At 38.1% G+C, this 18,983-nt stretch overlaps 1 protein-coding gene across 2 annotated transcripts in view; it reads right to left on the bottom strand.

The window, feature by feature from the left end:
• The window catches only part of phip (PHIP subunit of CUL4-Ring ligase complex), a 49,912-nt gene that overhangs the window by 13,510 nt on the left and 17,419 nt on the right, over positions 1-18,983 (bottom strand). For both annotated transcript variants that reach the window (XM_065285495.2, XM_065285493.2), the window contains exons 13-26: positions 15,964-16,062; positions 14,337-14,493; positions 13,795-13,929; positions 12,783-12,911; positions 11,569-11,794; positions 11,280-11,399; positions 10,945-11,128; positions 10,659-10,764; positions 8,713-8,844; positions 2,508-2,617; positions 2,204-2,420; positions 1,946-2,059; positions 1,738-1,845; positions 64-188 (exon numbers count right to left, since the gene is read on the bottom strand). In XM_065285495.2, coding sequence (XP_065141567.1) covers positions 64-188; positions 1,738-1,845; positions 1,946-2,059; positions 2,204-2,420; positions 2,508-2,617; positions 8,713-8,844; positions 10,659-10,764; positions 10,945-11,128; positions 11,280-11,399; positions 11,569-11,794; positions 12,783-12,911; positions 13,795-13,929; positions 14,337-14,493; positions 15,964-16,062 — 1,962 coding nt within the window. The remainder of the gene's footprint in view (positions 1-63; positions 189-1,737; positions 1,846-1,945; positions 2,060-2,203; positions 2,421-2,507; positions 2,618-8,712; positions 8,845-10,658; positions 10,765-10,944; positions 11,129-11,279; positions 11,400-11,568; positions 11,795-12,782; positions 12,912-13,794; positions 13,930-14,336; positions 14,494-15,963; positions 16,063-18,983) is intronic.

Below are 18,983 nucleotides of genomic sequence, written 5' to 3'. Positions count from 1 at the left end.
AGTCGGTGAGCGGCAGGTTAAAAGCTACTGAAGGATCATCATAAATAGGTCATCGTGACTCACTTCAAGGAAAAAGAGCCGCCCGTTAATTTGCCAGTGTCCGGGTCCAGGAAGGCCAGCTTCAGACAACACAGGGTAGGCAAACCAACCTCATACTTAATGCCCACTATTTTCAACAGCTCCTGCTCCTATAACACACACAAACACCGTGTTTTTAAAGGTGACATAGAATGATTGAACGGGGTATTTATCCTTGTTCTGTGATGTGACATGAAGGCAAAAAAATTTTTTTTGGGTCTGTAATGCCTTAGAAGCTTCCTAAAAACCTCTCTCAGATAGCTCTATTAGGGTGGGGGATTTAAAACAAGTGGTTTTGCACCTATTTGGCTCCCCCTACTGGCTTAATTTGCACTCTCATTACTGATTGGCTGACTTTGATGCCACTCAAAAAATGTAGCCAATTATTTTAAAGTGGAGGAGCAGTGAGATGCCTGTGATGTCATAAGCATCAGTTTTTCAGATTGGGCCGTTTTCTGGCTGATATTTCTAAATAAGGAATTTCTATGAGATGTTTAGCATGTCTAGCACTTTTTGTATGTTCATGAATGCGGGTAGACTACCATTATTCAACAAAGACAAGGTAAAAATGGTTTTTCATTCTCTGTCCCCTTTAATGAAGACGTAATTTTAAACAGTCTCTGACCTGTACCGATAATGTGTATCTTAAATTGTAAGTCAGCATTTGCCAAATACATAAATCGGAATATCCTTATAGTGGACATGCATGAAACATTTCAGATGTTAAATATATGTTTGCTACAAACTGGCACATTTTTTTGTTTTAAAGGACAAGTTCGGTATTTTAGACTTAAAGCCCTGTTTTCAGATTGTTTATTGTGAAATAGAACGGTTTTGACTGATATTTCGACATTTGCGGCTGCCCTGAGAATTTTCGCGTGTTTGTGTTTCATCTCACACCTCTACAATGGGTTTAATGGTGCACTGGAACAATCCTTCCTAAAATGCATTAAACTTTCGTTTACAAAGACGTGAAACTCAACGAGTGGTCAGGGGTGTTCACTGGTTTGCTCACACAAAAATCGCTGCAAAAGACCCATTCCAACAGGTTTTATCGTAGTTTTGTCCAACTCCATTGACTTGTATTAGATGTGCTGTGAGGTACGGTATTACTCCGCGCCGGGAACTTTGTTTCTATTCTTGCAATTGGCAAAGGCGGATTAGCGCCACCACCTGGGCTGGAGTGTTTATTATTCAAGCTCTAAGCGGAAGAATGTACGGGTGTGAGGCGTTTGGAAAAATAGGTCCACAAGTTAACAACGAATGCTAAAACACCTGTTGGAAAGCATCTTTTGAAGCGATTTTTGTGTGAGCATATCAGTGAACACCCCTGACCACTCGGTGAGTTTCACGTCTTTGTAAACGAAAGTTTAATGCATTTTAGGAAGGATTGTTCCAGTGCACCATTAAACCCATTGTAGAGGTGTGAGGGGAAACACAAACACGCGAAAAATCTCAGGGCAGCCGCAAATGTCGAAATTTCAGTCAAAACCATTCTATTTCACAAAAAACAATCTGAAAACAGGGCTTTAAGTCTAAAATACCGAACTTGTCCTTTAAGCATAAATCAAAAAAATAGTGATCTTTATGCTTAAAACAAATTAACACAAAATGACAGCACACAAACCAGAAAACCTCATATATGAAAATTAAAATTACCCTAAGCTCCAGCTTTTGCCAGGGCTGTTTTTTAGGATTTATGCTGAAGATCTTATTTTTCTTGGCCATCTCCACGTAAGCTTCATGGCCTTGACGAAAATAATATACCTGAGCACAAGCACTTCAATATTAGGATTCAACAAAGCACACAAATATCTTTTACAGTTAATTTTTTGTAGACTGCTGAGATAACAAATGTGATTTTTACCTCATCGCCCATCTGTGGGGCAAACGGGCATCTTCGTGGCATGGTGTCAGTGATCCAGGGAGAAGGTAACCACTCCTCCAATGTCAAACCCTGTTGTTGGAGTTCGGGTATCCTCTGAACACACAGACACACATAACAAAAAAGCTCAGGGTCACTTTAAACAGAGAAGCACTCTAGGACAAAGTCAAGGGAATAAATGTAATTCAATTTTTAATAGACAAACAGTCCTACCAGATAAATAAACAGAGAAACACTGACCTTCCGCTTCTCCTTTGGCTTCTTCTTCTTTGGTTGCGTTTCATCTTTGTCCTGCTTTTCTTTCCTCCTCTCCTTCTTGGAGTCTTTCTTCTTCTCTCCATCTTCTTCGGAGCTGCTTGCATTCTTCTTCTTTTTCTTCTTCACGCTCGTCTTCTTGGGTGGTTGTAGGTTTATGCCTGCGTCCGCCGTCCAGTCAGAGTAATCGCTGGAGTAGTCACTGTTAATGTACAGAGGTGAGACTCGGCATACATGTGGAGATGCATCTGGACTGAGGCTGTGAGGTTTAAAGGTTACGATCTCTCACCTAGAACTGATGTTATCATCAGGCCAGGCTTCGGTCTCCTCTCTCTCATCTCTCTCCTCCCTCTCCTCATCTGATGACTCTCTGCTCGGAGGTCTTGGATCTGCCTCTACCTGAAAACCAGCAGAGATCAATACAAATGTAAAATCCCCACTTATATATTTTAAAGAATGAATGTTTTCTATTGCATTCTGGGGTACAGATGTTGCTTTTTTATTTTTGCATTATTTTTCTATACTAAGTATTTTGATTAGACCTTATTTAGACTACAAACCCAACCTGAATATGCCTGTCACTGATATACGTGATGTAAGCTAACTAAATCAAGCAAATGATGAGTCGTGACTCATTCGCCCAGTAACAACTTTTATATTTAGATATATTTATGCACATTTTCTCTAGCCACAGTCACTAGCACATAAAACAAAAAGATAATTTCGGACCCTGGCCAATGCTAAACAGCACACAACACACAATCTTCTTGTTATTATTCTTCATAATCTTGTATTATTGGTTATTATTGACTATTAGAATATTGGGTAATACAAACTTACTAAAACCCTAAAGCTTTGCAAGATGTACTGTATGTACACTAAAAATGGAACACTTAACACTTCTAACAGATTTTAACACTACTGAATGCAACACTTCACACAAAATGTAAAAAAATGGGACCACCACAGCATTGACATGGTCACGCTAGACTCATGGATTAAAGTGAAAAAAATTCTTCTGACTGAAATTTTTTTCAGGCCAAGTCATATTCCTTTAACTAACACTCTATGTAGGCGAGACCAATAGCATTTTAAGGGGAGATTTTTTTGCCATTAATTCCATATTAAAGTCTCCTGTGGCATATATAGGTTGCTGTAGTTTGCATGGCATTTAAGAGATGAAGGCAAAACAGCTAAATAACTGACTATATAAAAAGATAACATGAATATCAACACCTTTAATGAATCTTTTATTAATTATTTATTAATTGTAAATGTATTTATTTTAGCATTTACTAATAATGTTTTAAATCAGAGTTGAAACTGTTAACATTAGTGAATGCACCATGAACAACCATCAATTAATGTAATGACATAAACAAGAATTCATTAATGCTTATATACTCTATATTTCAAATTATTTGTTCATAATGCATTTACTAATGTGAAGAAATACAACTTTTTAATATCATATTATTCAGTACACATAAACGAATAATCCAAGGTCTGTTCTGTTCACACAACAGTTTACAGTCACAGCTATACAGTAACGTTATAAATATAAACCCTGAACGAGTAACTCGAGTTAAACTCGTGTACAATTCGCCCACAGGATCACTGTACCTTTATCAACAAAATATTATGTTACAGTAGAGGCAGCGCTGATGTGCTATTTTATGCGCAATGGTTCTGCAGTTTACTTTCTCCTAAGACCTAAATGGTCGTGTTTATATGAGGATACTTGCAAAGACGGGATTTTTGACGCTATTTGTATTTAAGGCCAATAAAGTGGCAAAAATACTCACAAGCTTAATGAAGCGAATGCGCGGCTTATGTGTTCAGCTCTGACACACAAACAGCGGATGCATTTAACGTTAGCACTGTTGTTTGTGTTTGAATGGCTTAATATATCACTTGTTTATAAACTGCGGCGCTTAAATATGTGTGCAAATTTTACGTTTTTTGAGACCACACGCAAATGAAACTGCAAGAACCGACAGGTGGATGACATCAAAGTGACGCGAGAACATCAGAAGCAGTCTCCTCTTATGATTCCTGAAATCGCTCTCATGGGATATGGATGTCATCTGCCTCCTGGTTCTTGTGGCGCCACATAAAGTTTACCCACGAGTTTAATAAACCCGTTGTATCAGCAACTGGCCTGATGAGCATAGCAGTCAAAAACGGGACGCGGGTAATCACGTACGTGAGAAATCATTTACCCCCAAAATACAGGAACCCTAATCGCAAAGACACGTAAATTACCTGGCGGTTTGATTTTCTTATCCCACGAAATGAAAGGCTTGCCAATCTTCATCATTTCGCTAAGCCAAGTCAATCTCCATTGGTCTTTTACACCTTTATCAACCGCCAAAACATCGGAGCCTTTCTGCATTACAAGTTTGTCCATAGCTGAAAAAAGTTTTACCTCAGCTTAACGTGATACAGTCAGAAAACCCGGAGTGGATCCTGTGCGTATGATTACAGACCGCTTAGAGTGGAGAGAGGAACGTGATTTGGCTCCACTCCAGGCTTTGATCACATCCAACTTAAAAAAAGGTGAATACACGTCGTCTTTATGAAAAATGAATTTAATAATTTTGCAATTGACGGAAATCCGTCTAGCGACGGAAAACTTTAATCCATGTTCACAGGGTACCCGCGGAGTCTTAAAAGTCTTGAAAAAGCATTGAATTTCATTTTCCCATATTAAGGCCTTAAAAGGTATTGAATTTCACCTCAAAGTCTTGAATTTTTCACGGAGGTCTTAATTTTTCAAATGATCAATAGATTTATATGCTGTTAATTCAGACACAAAACTCACGTGCACGAAAACCACGCGCGAGTGATAGATACGAGCGCAGAACACTATCCATGTTTGGAACAGCATCTTAGCGAGCGCGCAGAACACTATTCGCGCGCGGGAAAGCATTCTCGCGTGTTCACAGAACACTATTCGCGCGCTGAAAAACGTCCTCCCGAGAGCACACCTCTGTTCAAAGCGCACAAATGCAGTCACGCGAGCAAAGTAAAAAGTTAAGTAAAAAGGCTGGGATGATAAAGTAAAGGGTGGGATGAGCGCTCCTTCGACTCTCTCTATGCGATCGCAGTAACACAACACGCACTTGCTCGATCAAGTTGACTTTGGGACTGTGAGGGCAGGACAATGACGGGTGTCCAAGCACCTGTGATCGGTTGTTTGATTTAATCAGTGACACACACAATCTTCTGTTCCACAATCCGTATCTAGTAAATCTAGGAGAAGACACGTTTTAATATGATCATTATGTCGGAGAAGGTCATTTATATGTTAAACAATAGTCTTGTGTGATCCATGCAATAATAAGCTGCAACAATAACGCAAATTTGAAAGCTATTATATATTTTGTTTGCTGTTTAATTAATTAATTTAATTTAAATAATCATCTTGCAATATATACTATAGGCTACATATTTACATTGTCACTTAGCACTAGAAAACTTTAGTATGGTCCTGTATAAAGATTAACAGAAAAGATTGACAGAAATATATCTATATATGAGCTTGTGTCCAGTTTTTTGTTTGGTGCAGTGAACAGATCTCTTGTCTTTTTAGGGTCAAAATAGCATTACATTTTAATTTGTTGTTGTGTTTGAGGGGTTTTTGTTTCATTTGCCATAATATGGTTAATTTTGTTTGTCAGTATTGTTCTGGTTCGGAGCATTACTGATGAGTGGTATTAGATGTTGTTATTATCTATTATTTAACTATATTAAACAGCAAAAAATTAATACCTTAAAATTGGTGTTATTGTTTGGTTTGCAGCTTATTTCATGGATCAAACAAGGCTATTGTTTTAACATAAATTACCTTATCCGACATAATGGTCATATTAAAACGTGGCGGGCTGCACAAGATAAAGAGGAGGGCCACATGTGGCCCCTGGCCCTCCAGTTGCCCATCCCTGATTTAGGGATTTTCAAATTTACAATAAATGTACATTTAAATCTATTAAATCTATTTGATTGTTGGTTTTGATTGTTGGGTAAAGATAGGCCGTTTGGGCCTTGGACTCAGCCTTTCAGAGGCATGTTGTCATGAATGTTCAAACACTTGTAAATAGTAATTATTTGAGCTATATTACGTTATTTAAAATGATTTATTCTACTCGAATGGGCGCGATGTAGGTATTAAATTTCATTTGAAGTGGTATTAAAAAGGTCTTAAAAAGGCCTTGAATTTAGGTTTGACAATCCTGGGGGTACCCTGTGTTCAGGATGCAAAATTTATATGCAGACCCGGCGTTCGTTATTATTGTACAAAATAGCAGTTTTTATATAATAACTGCTCTTCCAAGGGTCACATTTTCAAAATATTATTTTTTTTGATGGCGCTTGAAGCAAAGTTTGTCACAACATGTAGGTAGCCCGTCATGTGTGTGGTTCGAAATTTCATAATATGTGTTCTGCGCATCAAGTGATCTTATGTGCATCACATGTATTGTCAAAATAAGTGCCTGCTGCAGACGTATCTACAGGGTTTATGATAAAAGAGACGCTAGCGTTTGCCAGATACTCGCATAATCTCATGTGGAATCAGAGTTTACTGTTAAAGGGGATAGAGAATGAAAAACCATTTTTACCTTGTCTTTGTTGAATAATGGTAGTCTACCCGCATTCACAAACATACGAAAAGTGCTAGACATGTTAAACATCTCACATTTTTAGAGTGGCAGCAAAGTCAGCCAATCAGTAATGAGATTGCAAGTTAAGCCAGTAGGGGGAGCCAAATAGGTGCAAAACTACTTGTTTAAAATCCCCCACCCTAATAGAGCTATCTGAGAGAGGTTTTTAGGAAACTAGGCATTACAGACCCAAACAAAAACATTTTTGTCTACATGTCACATCACAGAACAAGGATAAATACCCCGTTCAATCATTCTATGTCAGCTTTAAGGGAGTGTCTTGTGTGTATTTTGTGAACGTGAGCATCTCTATAATCATAAATGGTTTTGACGCGTGTGCAGCAAGCACTTATTTCGACAAGACACGTAATGCACATAGGATCACTCGATGTGCACATAAGATCACACATGTTGGGCTACATACATGTTGTGACGAACTTCGCATCGAACGCCCTCAAAAAAAGAAGTCACCGGCCGCCACTGCAAAATAGGATTGTGAGGTACTGTTATTTTCAATTTGCCCTCCACCTCGATCATCTATTGCAGGGGTCTTCAACGTTTTTTGGGTCGGGGACCCCTTAGATTAGAGAGTCATGGAGCAGGGACCCCCTAATAATAAATGTGTAAAACAGAGATATTTAAGTAAGCAGTAAGGTACGAGAGGCTGCCTTTTCGTATTGGGCACAACGCAAAGTGGAGTAAAGTACAACTGATGACCAATCAGAATCAAGGACTGGAACTGTTTTATAAATAGAAACAAACCATATTGTCACACAGCCATACTATATTAAAATGCATAATTGTTTTGTTAAAGTTGATTTAGTTTTTATTAATATAATAATAATATAATAATATTATTTTAAGGTATTTGCAGTGTAATATATTTTCATTTTACTGTGAATTGGAAAGGGCTTTCAGTTTATAAAGATGACTGATCATGGTGAATGGCACAAAGACTGTCTATTCTGGTGGGGATAGAGGTTGTGCTACTTTATAATTCTGAGGTCTGTTGCCTTTCTCGTGTATCATCATTGTCACGAGTTTAAGTAACGCAGGTTTATTTTCTGTATAGCTTCATATCAGACTCAGGAGAACAACATGCAACGAGTCCGAGCGCATCTCTTTGGGGAAACTTTTTGAGAGGCGGATTTCAACATGACTATGAATCTTGCGCAAAGCACCATCACGGCGCGCGTTTCATTCATTTTTAATTGCGAGCGATACTTTTGTCACTGTTCAAAATGCAGACGCGGTGTGGTGTCATTTGCCTGTTGATTTAGCGCTTTAAATCTGAACCGCGTGAAACAGCCGTCCAAGTTCAGAAATATAGATGAGACAACATGTCGCACTGATTCTAAAATGACATTCTGAAAGAAAGACACGCATAAGATTCACCTGTTTTATGATGACTTTTCTGTCGCTACTGCTGCTTCCTGAGTGGACATTTATAATCTTTAGATATTTTATTTTGGTCCGCTGGCTAAACTGAACGCGCGCCTTCAAACCTATGCGGCCACGCACGTGCACAACTTAAAGGGGACATGTAACGTTCTGAACATATATTTTACGTTTTAAGCAAAAAATAGCTTGTTGTTGAACATCATTTTGCGGACCCCCTGCAGTTCCGTCACGGACCCCCTGGGGGCCGCGGACCCCCGGTTGAAGACCCATGATCTATTGGCCATGTCTTTATGTAATACAAATTTGCAAAAACACAGTTGAACTTTGGAACGTGCCTAAATGTGAATTTCTGGACTGCAGCATTTAAATGGGTATGAAAGAAAAGTCTAGTGTGAACACGGCATAAGTGAAATTAGTTTCAGTGAGCACCTCTGATGCGCTGTGCTCGTCCTCGTTGGCTTCACTTTGACGACTCGTCTCCTCCACAGCCAATCTCGTGTGGTAGTTGTGCTGGTTTCCCTGGTAACGCCGTCCCTCCTCCGTGGTGTTTTCTATAGCGTGCTACAGTAAATATATACACTTCATTACACTATTATCACATTTAGGGGCTGTCCACACGGAGACGCGTATCACTGTATACGTATAAATTTGTTATCGTATTGGCGTTTCATCCACACGGATCCGGCGTTTTGGGAGACTGAATCCGCTATTTTTTGAACCGGGTCCTAAAGTGGATAAATCTCAAACCGACACCCTTGCGGTTTCGTCTGTACAGCCAATCCGTATTGTGAAGCGAAAACGTCATCACATCACGTGTCGGAAGCGTCACACGTAACAGCAACAACAATAATGGCGGATTACGTGATTGTGTTCGTGCTACAGAAGCTACTAAAGCCTACTAGCTTTATTACAGCAAAATCTATTGCTTCTGTGCAATTGTGGTGACCAACAAGCGATAATGGACAACAACATACGTTGGCTATGCGCATGCTCAAAGTCTTCTTCTCCGTGTATAGTGTATATCTGTGGCAGAATTACAGCACCCCATACTGGTCCGGCATATATACTACACCGCTTTCAGTCGGTTTCAGTGGTTTCGTGTTTACGGATTATTTTTTTAGAGCAAGGAAAAAAAATGATCGGATAGGGAATGCACCGGCTTCGTGTGGATATAGCCTTATATTGCCATTGTTGCATGTTAAACAGCAACAGTTTAGCAACATGTCATCAAAATAAATTTAGCATTTGTAATATTTGTAGCATTTTCGTGTTTAATGTCACTACTAGAAAAACACAAAATATAAAATTTCCTATTCATTCTACACCTTTAATTAAAATAAAAATCTAAACTTTGTTTATTTCCTTTACTTTTAAGGGGTGTTCATAAGACTGACATGACACCTTCATAATTATGACATGACATGAATAATTATCAAACTTAAGAAACTACCTATGGGTAAAATTACATTAAACTGTCATTTAAATGTTATTAAGTGTTAATAATATGTTAAATCATTTTAAATATTTTAACAAAATGCAACAGACTATATAAGATTATATTTAACTTTATGTATGCGCACAATAAATAAAAAATCAGACAACTAACAGAATCTGTTGTTCAACAGAGAGTTCTGAAATGTTCTGACATAAATGAATAAACGAACAAAACATTTAAAATAATTTTATAAATTTTTACAGCGATACTGTTCTTAACCCATTATTGTACTGTTTTCATTTAATTTTAGGTAAATCGGTCTCCAAATGAAATAAATTATAATTTTATCAATTTTGATTAGTATTATTATCATAATTCATTTTATTTCTTAAACACACAGAGGACACTTAAAAAAACATCACGAACTGAAGAATATTCATGACGCTGTTATAAAACTCTATGATAGAGTATTAACACTTTATGACATTTTACTGACAAAGTCAATTTGTATCACTGGCAAAAAGTGGTCAACTATGTTGTCTTGGTAATGTAAAGTTGTCATAAAAAAGAAATCTCAAACGATGTCATCTTTGCATTAAAAATGACGTAATTGAACGAATGACACTTAATGAAAGTTGTAATAAACGTGCATAAAATGTCCTTCATGTTTTAAGCATATGTCATGTCATGATTATGAAGGTGTCATGTCAGTCTTACGAACACCCCTTCAAGTAAAGTGTTACTCAAAGTTGAAGTAGTTTATGCATGCTGCCACTAATTTGGTTTGGCAGATTTAAGCTGATTACTATATACAGAAAGAGATCACAAAACATCTTTTAAATCATGAAAATCTGTGAATCAGCAAAGGTTTTTTTCTAATAGGGTTTTGAGGTACGATTTAATCATCAACTGCATTTTCGCATGTGTCTGTATGTTTTACCCGGTTTTCTTTGTGATACTGGCTGTGTATGCTGCGTCTCCTCCTTTCCGATCTGTAGATGTTGATCTCCTCCTCTCCTTTAGCTGTACGCCACGCCTCCAGCTTACTGCATTCACAAACAGTCACGTAGGAGTGTCAGGAACACTTAATCTACCTCTAACTGGACCAAATTAAATTACACTGCAAAACTGGCAAGAATTGATAGCTGAACACAGTCTGTGGGTATATGTGTGTTTATTATGCTCCAGGCCAGTACGATATTAAACATGCAGTACGTGTGTTTTACCTGGCTATGGATGATGAGAGTTCGGGAACGAGGACCCTTCGGCTCCAGGCCGCCAAGTCCCTCTCGGTGGCGATCTGACTGCGTGGTGCGTTACTGTGCATTTGACGGACGCCTTCGATCTGACCGCTGCGCCTAAGACCAACGTTAGGTGGAGAGGAGACCTCTGTGGGGGAACTGACTGACCCTGTACATACCCCCCCACACACACACACACAAGTCAGATAAGTCATTGTGAGGTCATCAAAACTGTCAACAGTATTACAATCAAGCATAACTGGTTTATAATATTATAAAAATATATTTAATATTTTATATAGTAGGTAAGTGTGCATCACCTCTGTTGGATCTGGCGTCAGAGCCCAATCTCTGGTCCTGTTCTTGCTGTAGTCTTTGAATCATATTATCAAGAGGACTTGAGCCTTCGGCAGCCTGCTGACTAACCACCTGATTCAACCCTGAAAAAAACAAGCATAATAATACAGACGCTTTTGAACACTTCATCAGCATTTGGTGACAGATTGTTGGTGTGTTTGTAAACGTTGTGAGTGTAAATAGTAGGGTAATTATTAATGCAAGTGATGCAAACACAGACGGGGAACAAAGAGAAACTGTCTGTTTGTTTACCCGACGACGTGAGGCCCATCTGGGGTATGAGTTGTTCCTCCCTGCAGTTCTCTCTTCCAGGAACCAGCCTCTGGAAGCGTGAAGGATGAGGGTTCCCGTCCACATCCACCAAGAATGGCGGAGGCATGAGGTGGGGCGCCTGTTGGGTCTGTTCATCCAGGACGAAGTTATTGGCATCACGAATCAGTGGCCGGTAATCAGTGTGAAAGAACATCTGATCTGCTATCTGGAGATCAGATCAACAGATATATTCAGAAGACAAACAAACTAACAAATTAAAGGACAAACAGATTTTAAGTATAAAATAACATTCTACCATAATATTGTTGCTATTTTGAAGTATATATTACAGTATAACATGCAAAGCAAGTATGCTTTTAGTATCTTGACTTGCTGATTTGGCAAAGTAAGCAACATACAACAAAATGCAGAACACTGTATCCCGCAATGCGCTTAACTTGCGGTTTAATTTATATATTTGCAAATAACACCTAAAAAAACTATGATTGTTTGCTCATTGAGAGTTTTCTGGACTCACTTATTAAATAATCTGCCCAAAGTTTAGATATAAAATTGATTACAAATGCTAAGAAAGAAGCCTGTATAGGCAAAATTATATAATGTGATAAGATCGTGAGTCAACAATAAAGAACAGAACTGTTCAAATGTTCAACAGTGACAAAATATGCATTATTTTAAAGGGACACTCCACTTTTTTTGAAAATATGAAATGATATTGTACAGCAGCTGAAAATAGTCCCCTTGGTAACATTCAATAGCAGAGATATCATTGCGCCTGCTGCAGCCATGTTACGGCAGCAAAGTCCTTGATTATTACGCCAGAATTAGAGTATAGTTCCTAGCCATATCTGCCTAGAAAATCACAACTTTTCATTTTTCGTCGGTCTTAGTACATGATGTAACTACAGAAGTAAGTTTTAAATAGGAATAATATCGAAACTCTTTGGTTATTTTTGAGCGCGATGCTAATGGTCTAATCAGATTCAATAGATTATGCTAAGCTATGCTAAAAGTGGTACCGCCAGACCCGGAGATCGGCTGAATGGATTCCAAAACGGTAAAAACTGGTAAATTAGCATATTTTCAAAAAAAAAATGGAGTGTCCCTTTAAATAAAAAAGTGATACAGTAACATACTAATAGTATGTTAGTATTCAAACCATAGCCTCTGAGAATTACACAGGCCTTTGATACCTTGTCATATCTGCTGCTAGACCCAAAGCCAAAGATGAGCAGGTGACCGTGTGAGTCTGTGCAAGCAAAGTGCTGCCCGTCTGGGGAACATTTACAGTCAAACACTGCACCGTGACCCTGACCTTCGATCTACAACCACACACACACATACACAATGTATAGAAAAGAGGAAGTTTATGAGACACCAATAAATCCATGGCATTGCTGATAAGTAACACATTTCAGGGAAGTCTGGATCTGCTCAAACAAACACAGGAAATCAAACATAAAGCAATTTACAAAGAGCCTGCTGGTACAATGTTGAAAGATAGAGATGGGGCACATTCAGGGGCTAAGCATATTTACATGGATTGTTCTGACAAAACCTGTGATATACAATGTGGTAAACCAAATGGAGTGTTGCTGGACAGTACAAAAATAAATAGTAGGGAACGGCATAAATGTGACAAACTTTTTTAAACATTAGTTAACATGAACAATACTACAGCATTTATTGATATTAGTTTCATTTCGACTTTAACACACACGTCCTCACTACGACACGCCCCTTAACGGCATTGTTTCTGCCTCTCTGTTCACATAGAATGCTTTCCGTGGATGTTACGGCAAGGTCACCTTTATGAGAGCGATGCCAGAACATGATTTTGTGAACAATCGCGTCTTCTGTTTCATTGTGACTTCAACAAAAATGTATAAATGTTATAAAAATATATTGCTGATTTTTAGTTGTGTGCTAGAACTATGCACACATGATTTTTACTCTTTGTACACCTGTGATCAATAAAAGTAAACTGAATTGAAATGCAGTGAATTTAAATTTATGTTAGTTAATGCATCAACTGATGTTAATAAATTAGACATTTCAAAAGAATTAACTAGAATTAGGCATAACCACCTGGTTATTTAACAAACACACATTTTCCATGAAATTTCTAGAAATAAAGCTGTATGGTGGTCATATATATCACTAGCAGGATATAACATTTTGTATAAATGTAGCCCGTTGGTTTACCATGTTGAAGAAAGAGCGTATTTTGACTCCTCGTGCCAGATCCCAAACAATGGCATTCCCATCGTGGCCAGCAGAGAACAGCACTCTGGAATCAAAAGGATGTGGCTCCAACACAAACACCTCATCCTCATGGCCCTGTCAGAGCACACATGATTACATCACTCTTCACGGCGTATTCACACGGGACAAAAGCGTTAACGCTTGACGGAAGGCTTGTCTGAAGCGTGGCCAACAGCCAATCACAGTGGCCGCAGCACATGCTCCGGTCTTCCATAAACGTAATTGGCTGGCTCTGCCTAGGTTATTTGCATAAGGTAATCTGATTGGCGGACGCTCGCGTTGCCGCTTGAAAAGTTGAGAAACGTTCAACTTCTGCTGCGAGCAAACGGCAGTGACGCGGCGCCGACGGATCCACAATTCAGTTCGCCAATGCTTGACGTCACCCATTAAAAGTGAATGGAAGCGTCAACGCTTACGCCCCGTGTGAATGTGCCGTCAGATACTGATTTTTATTCATCCTACTGAGATCTCCACACACTTACCATCAGCACATGAATGAGGTGTCCTGTGTAGGAGTTCCACACTTTTAACGTCAGGTTGTTGGCAGCTGTTATGACGGTGTTATCATTGCAATCCCACGCCACCATGGTGACCTTGAGTTTGGTAACTTTGTCTTCTAGAGGTGGAGGGTTGTACTTGCTGAAAGAAAGGAAAAAGATTACTTAAATTAACATAGTGCTGTTGGTAATTCGTTTTTGGGAACTGGTCTACAAAAAGACAGGAAAGATACGCAAATATGTGGACCAGTCTGTGAAAACGCAGCTAAGTATTTACTGTTTTCTACATAAAATCCTCCTACATAATGTAAAGTACATTCTGTGAAAATATAACCTTGATATTTTCAATATTGACCTAAGTATGTAATAAATTTTTTCTGCCACGTGATTACTACAGATTGATGGGAGCAAGCAACAAATGAACACCACAAATGAGCGACGACATGCATGTTTAACATCAGATGTCATAAAGAAGAGGTACTTAAAATGTATCTATGAATTAAAGCGAATCAATCTATAAAACTTCTGGGACATTTAATTAAAATTAAGGTCATGTGCACCTTTTGGTAGAATATAATTATAAACAAAGCTAATATTATCTTTAAGTGAAACAATCTCATACCTTAATCAGAGTAAAAGAGAAAAAGTACAAATCAATTTGCAGCTTTATTTTAACACTGGCTGCAAAAAACATTTTCTCTATGGATGCAGTCTTTCTGCCAGAAATACAATTCATTGACTTTGTTTTCTGTTTTTTTGAGTCATGAAAACAACAAGCTTTCCAAACTGAATTTGAATCCGTTCATTGAGTTTTAAAGCGGGACCGAACTGATTCCTTTTGCTTTACAGTGAGTGCGTTTACATGCACAGTCTTACGCCGATTATGCTTAATAAACTGATAACACGTGGGGTCATGTAAACGCGTAAAAACGGTTTTCTTTAATCGGGGAAAGCCCATAAATGGCGTAAGCAAAAACCGATCGGCACAGGTAGTTTTTTGCTCATTACGCCGATTTCGCGTGGCATGTAAACACCTTAACCGGCTTTCTCACGGTTTTGTCCATGTGCGCATGTCTCCGCGTATGAAAGATAAACGTCACAAGCGGAAGTTAGTGCAAAGTAATGCATAAAAGTCTCCGCTCGACTAAAGCAGTTGGCAGAGAAACTGTTAAGATAAAAGCTTATGTTACATTTACAGGTTCTGCAGACACGAGAAGAGATACAACAATATAGCTTAAGACAGATATGCTGTCGGCTTTTTGATCGACTATTATGTACTATAGGTGGTGACGTCACTGCCTGCGAGAAAACTGATAATTCTCCAAGTCCCATGTAAACGCAGTTGGACTGCATAGCCGGCTTATTTATTTGCATGTAAACGCATGAAAACAGTTTTCTATAATAAGCAGCTTTTTTATAGTTATCCGCTTATTCTGTGCATGTAAACGCACTCAGTGTTGCACTTCAGTCGCTCCTGTGTGGTCAGAATCATTTTACCTCCAGGGCCTCCAAAGCAATTACATGCGATCAATTGTTTAGCAAACAAAATGTAACATTAATGCAAAATTAATTGAGGTATACTTTCAAACACAGTGATTAATGTTTCTCATACCCAGGTAGTTTAGTAGCCATATCCAGTAAAATACTCCTCCAGTCCTGCTGCTGTAGCTGCCATATGCGCGCTGTACCATCTCGACTGCCACTCACAAACCTACAAACACGCAATCCATATGCATTTAATAATCTAATTTCATGTTATTTTCAGCATTTATTAATACATATTTAAAATTGAACATTGAAACTGTCAACATTAGTTAATGCAGCATGAACTAACATGAATAGTTGTATTAACACTAACTAACATTAAAGAGCACCTATTTCATTGCTAAAAAACAATGTTATTGTGTTCGTGTGGTTAATGGTTAAAAAACAGATTATTTTCCACATACTGTACATTTTTGTAGCTTCAGATTTCACTCTATTCCTGAAAAGCACTGATTTGAAAACCTCTGTGTCCCTGATTGGCCAGCTAATCTGTATGTTGTGATTGGTCTGAATACCTCTGATGTCAGGAGGAAATATGACGCTCCTTACCATGTTTAAAAGATTCAGTTAACTTACAGGCTGTGTGTCTGAAGTGGGAGGAATTATGATAATGTCGGTCTTGTCTATATCAGCAATCCCAGGAAGAAAACTGTTGCCTACAATCCGTGCGTTTGTTTTAGTCCAATAAAAGAGATTTACGTTGGAGATGATAACTCGTGTCATCGTTTACTTTGGGGTTTGCACCTTTTGCATATTGTTCACATGTACTAATACACACTTACACACCGAAGGAAATTTAAAATAGTTGCTCTTTAACAAAGTTTAATAAATGCTGAAAAACTGCATTGTTCATTGTTAGTTCGTGTTGTAGTAATGTTTACTTATACTAAGTTATTGTTAAAATGTTACCAATATTTCAATTGTTTTCCCTAGTAATGGAAACTTTTGCTAAATTCTGAAATGTTTCATATGTTTCTCCTGGGAAAAAGACCCAGCTCAGCCAAATCTGCAATCAGGATTTGATATTGCTGAAGATTTCAATATGAGCTCAAACACTTAATAATCCTTACCATGGGTTCACACCAGCCGCTTTTGAGGTGTCAAAATTGCGTCAACCTCGGCTAGTTTGCCGCTTAAACAATTTGAGTTTACTCGCTTCATTCGCATGTCAAAGCTGCGCATTAAATTCTAGTCATCGAGACATTCATGCGGAAATTCACGTCATGGGAGGGGCTCCTGCAACTCCGCTCGCTTCCTGTAATCACATCACTACTGGAGCAATCTCCTGATTGGTTAACGTTGCACATTAATCCGCCAAAGTTCTAATTTTTCAACTCGCGCGTTTGCCGCGACAACGTTCAATTTGCGCCATTCGCACGAATGAGGCGGAATCGCGCTAACTCGCCACGCTAAACGCCTCATTCGCGGCGTGAGACCTCCTGACGCGCGTCAATGCGTCTTCACATTGACTTAACATTGAAATCACTCGCGCTTCATGCCTCTACCGCCGCTGGTGTGAACACAGCATTAGAATGAAAATAAAATACAATTTGTATTTGCTTTATACTAAAAACATATTTTAACAATTCTCCTAAGCAATTTTAGGAACAACTAAACACATTGAGGCAAATTGAAAATGTTATGAAACACCACTGTGAACTCTGTTATATCTCCTGAGCTATAAAAAATATGAAATGAAAACCTAAACATTAAAACATTTCTGAAAGTTTTATATAAAATCACTCACAACCAATTTCTTATACAGTTATAAATTTATGACACTTCTTGTCATAGAAAATTCAGATGAAACACATAAAATGACTGTGACTAAGTAGTTGTACAGTATGTGTATGTATTACAACATAAAGTATTAACTCTTTCACCGCCATTGACGAGATATCTCGTCAATTAAGAGAAAACGCTTCCCCGCCAATGACGAGATTTTCCGTCTTTCCGCAATACCGCTATTATCCACCTACCCATATTCAAAAGCTGATTACAAAAGAACCACAGAAGGTAGGATGAAACAGTTTTTTTTTTGTTTGAAAGCAGAGGGTCTGTTCTTTCATTTGGTATATTGTATGTTTATATATTTAAAGAAGAACATTTTCTGGAAGGCATTAAACTTTGGTGAAAATCATGAAAAACGCTGGCGCTGGCTGGCAACTTTTTAAAAAAAACGCTGGCGGTGAAAGAGTTAAAGAGATCATAATATTTGTATCATCTATTTATTCCCTGATCTAAAAAACAACAACACCCAGTGTTAATAGAGACAAAAATGGATGTCTTTCTCACAATTAGTATTAAACAGCTTGTTATTTTGCTGCTGTGTCTTTTGTGCAAACACCTTTTTACATGCAGAGCTTTTCTGTGCTAACAAGCTTATTAACGTGTTTGTGTATTACTCTATAAAATGTATTATGTATGTGTGTTGCTTTATAAGATATTGAAATAGTATTTACACAAAGAAACAATGTATGCTTATGTGTTACTCCATAAAGCAGTTAGGAAGCATTTATGTGTCTGAACAGTGCTCTATAAAACAGCAAGTGTGTATAAACATATTACTTTTAAAGCCGTAGGACAGTATTAATGTGCACTACTCTGTAAAGGTGAAAATTGCTTTAATTTGTAAATCTAATACTGTGTATGATAATGAGGTTATGTAAGCAGCCTATAAGGTTGCTTGCATTAATGTAAGACTTCATCATTTTGAGGAAGTGAGGCACTGTTAATGAGTCAGAGTATATAACTGTAATCTCTATTAATAAGTGAAAGTATATATAATAACACCGCAGGTGAGTACATTTCACATAATGTGGAAGTTGCATTGTGAAATCTTATCTTTGTCACATGGTTTTCATCTTTTGACTGTACTCAGAGATAGTATTGATTGGTGAGATTTCTTTACTCTTCTACAGAAAAAAATCAGTCCATGTGAACATCCATCTCTTTAATTCCTCTGGGACCTGTTACAGACTTCTCCATCTTATTATTCTCACACTATCTCTCGCTCGCTCGTTCGCTCTTTCCCCTTCTCCCAATACGAAAACATTTGCTCATTAAAGTAGACTGACTGGGAAAGAT

The sequence above is a fragment of the Paramisgurnus dabryanus genome, chromosome 21 (assembly GCF_030506205.2).
Source record: "Paramisgurnus dabryanus chromosome 21, PD_genome_1.1, whole genome shotgun sequence".
Lineage (NCBI taxonomy): Eukaryota > Metazoa > Chordata > Actinopteri > Cypriniformes > Cobitidae > Paramisgurnus > Paramisgurnus dabryanus.
Note: the sequence above shows the minus strand (reverse complement) of the source record. Positions and strands in the feature narration are given on the sequence as shown.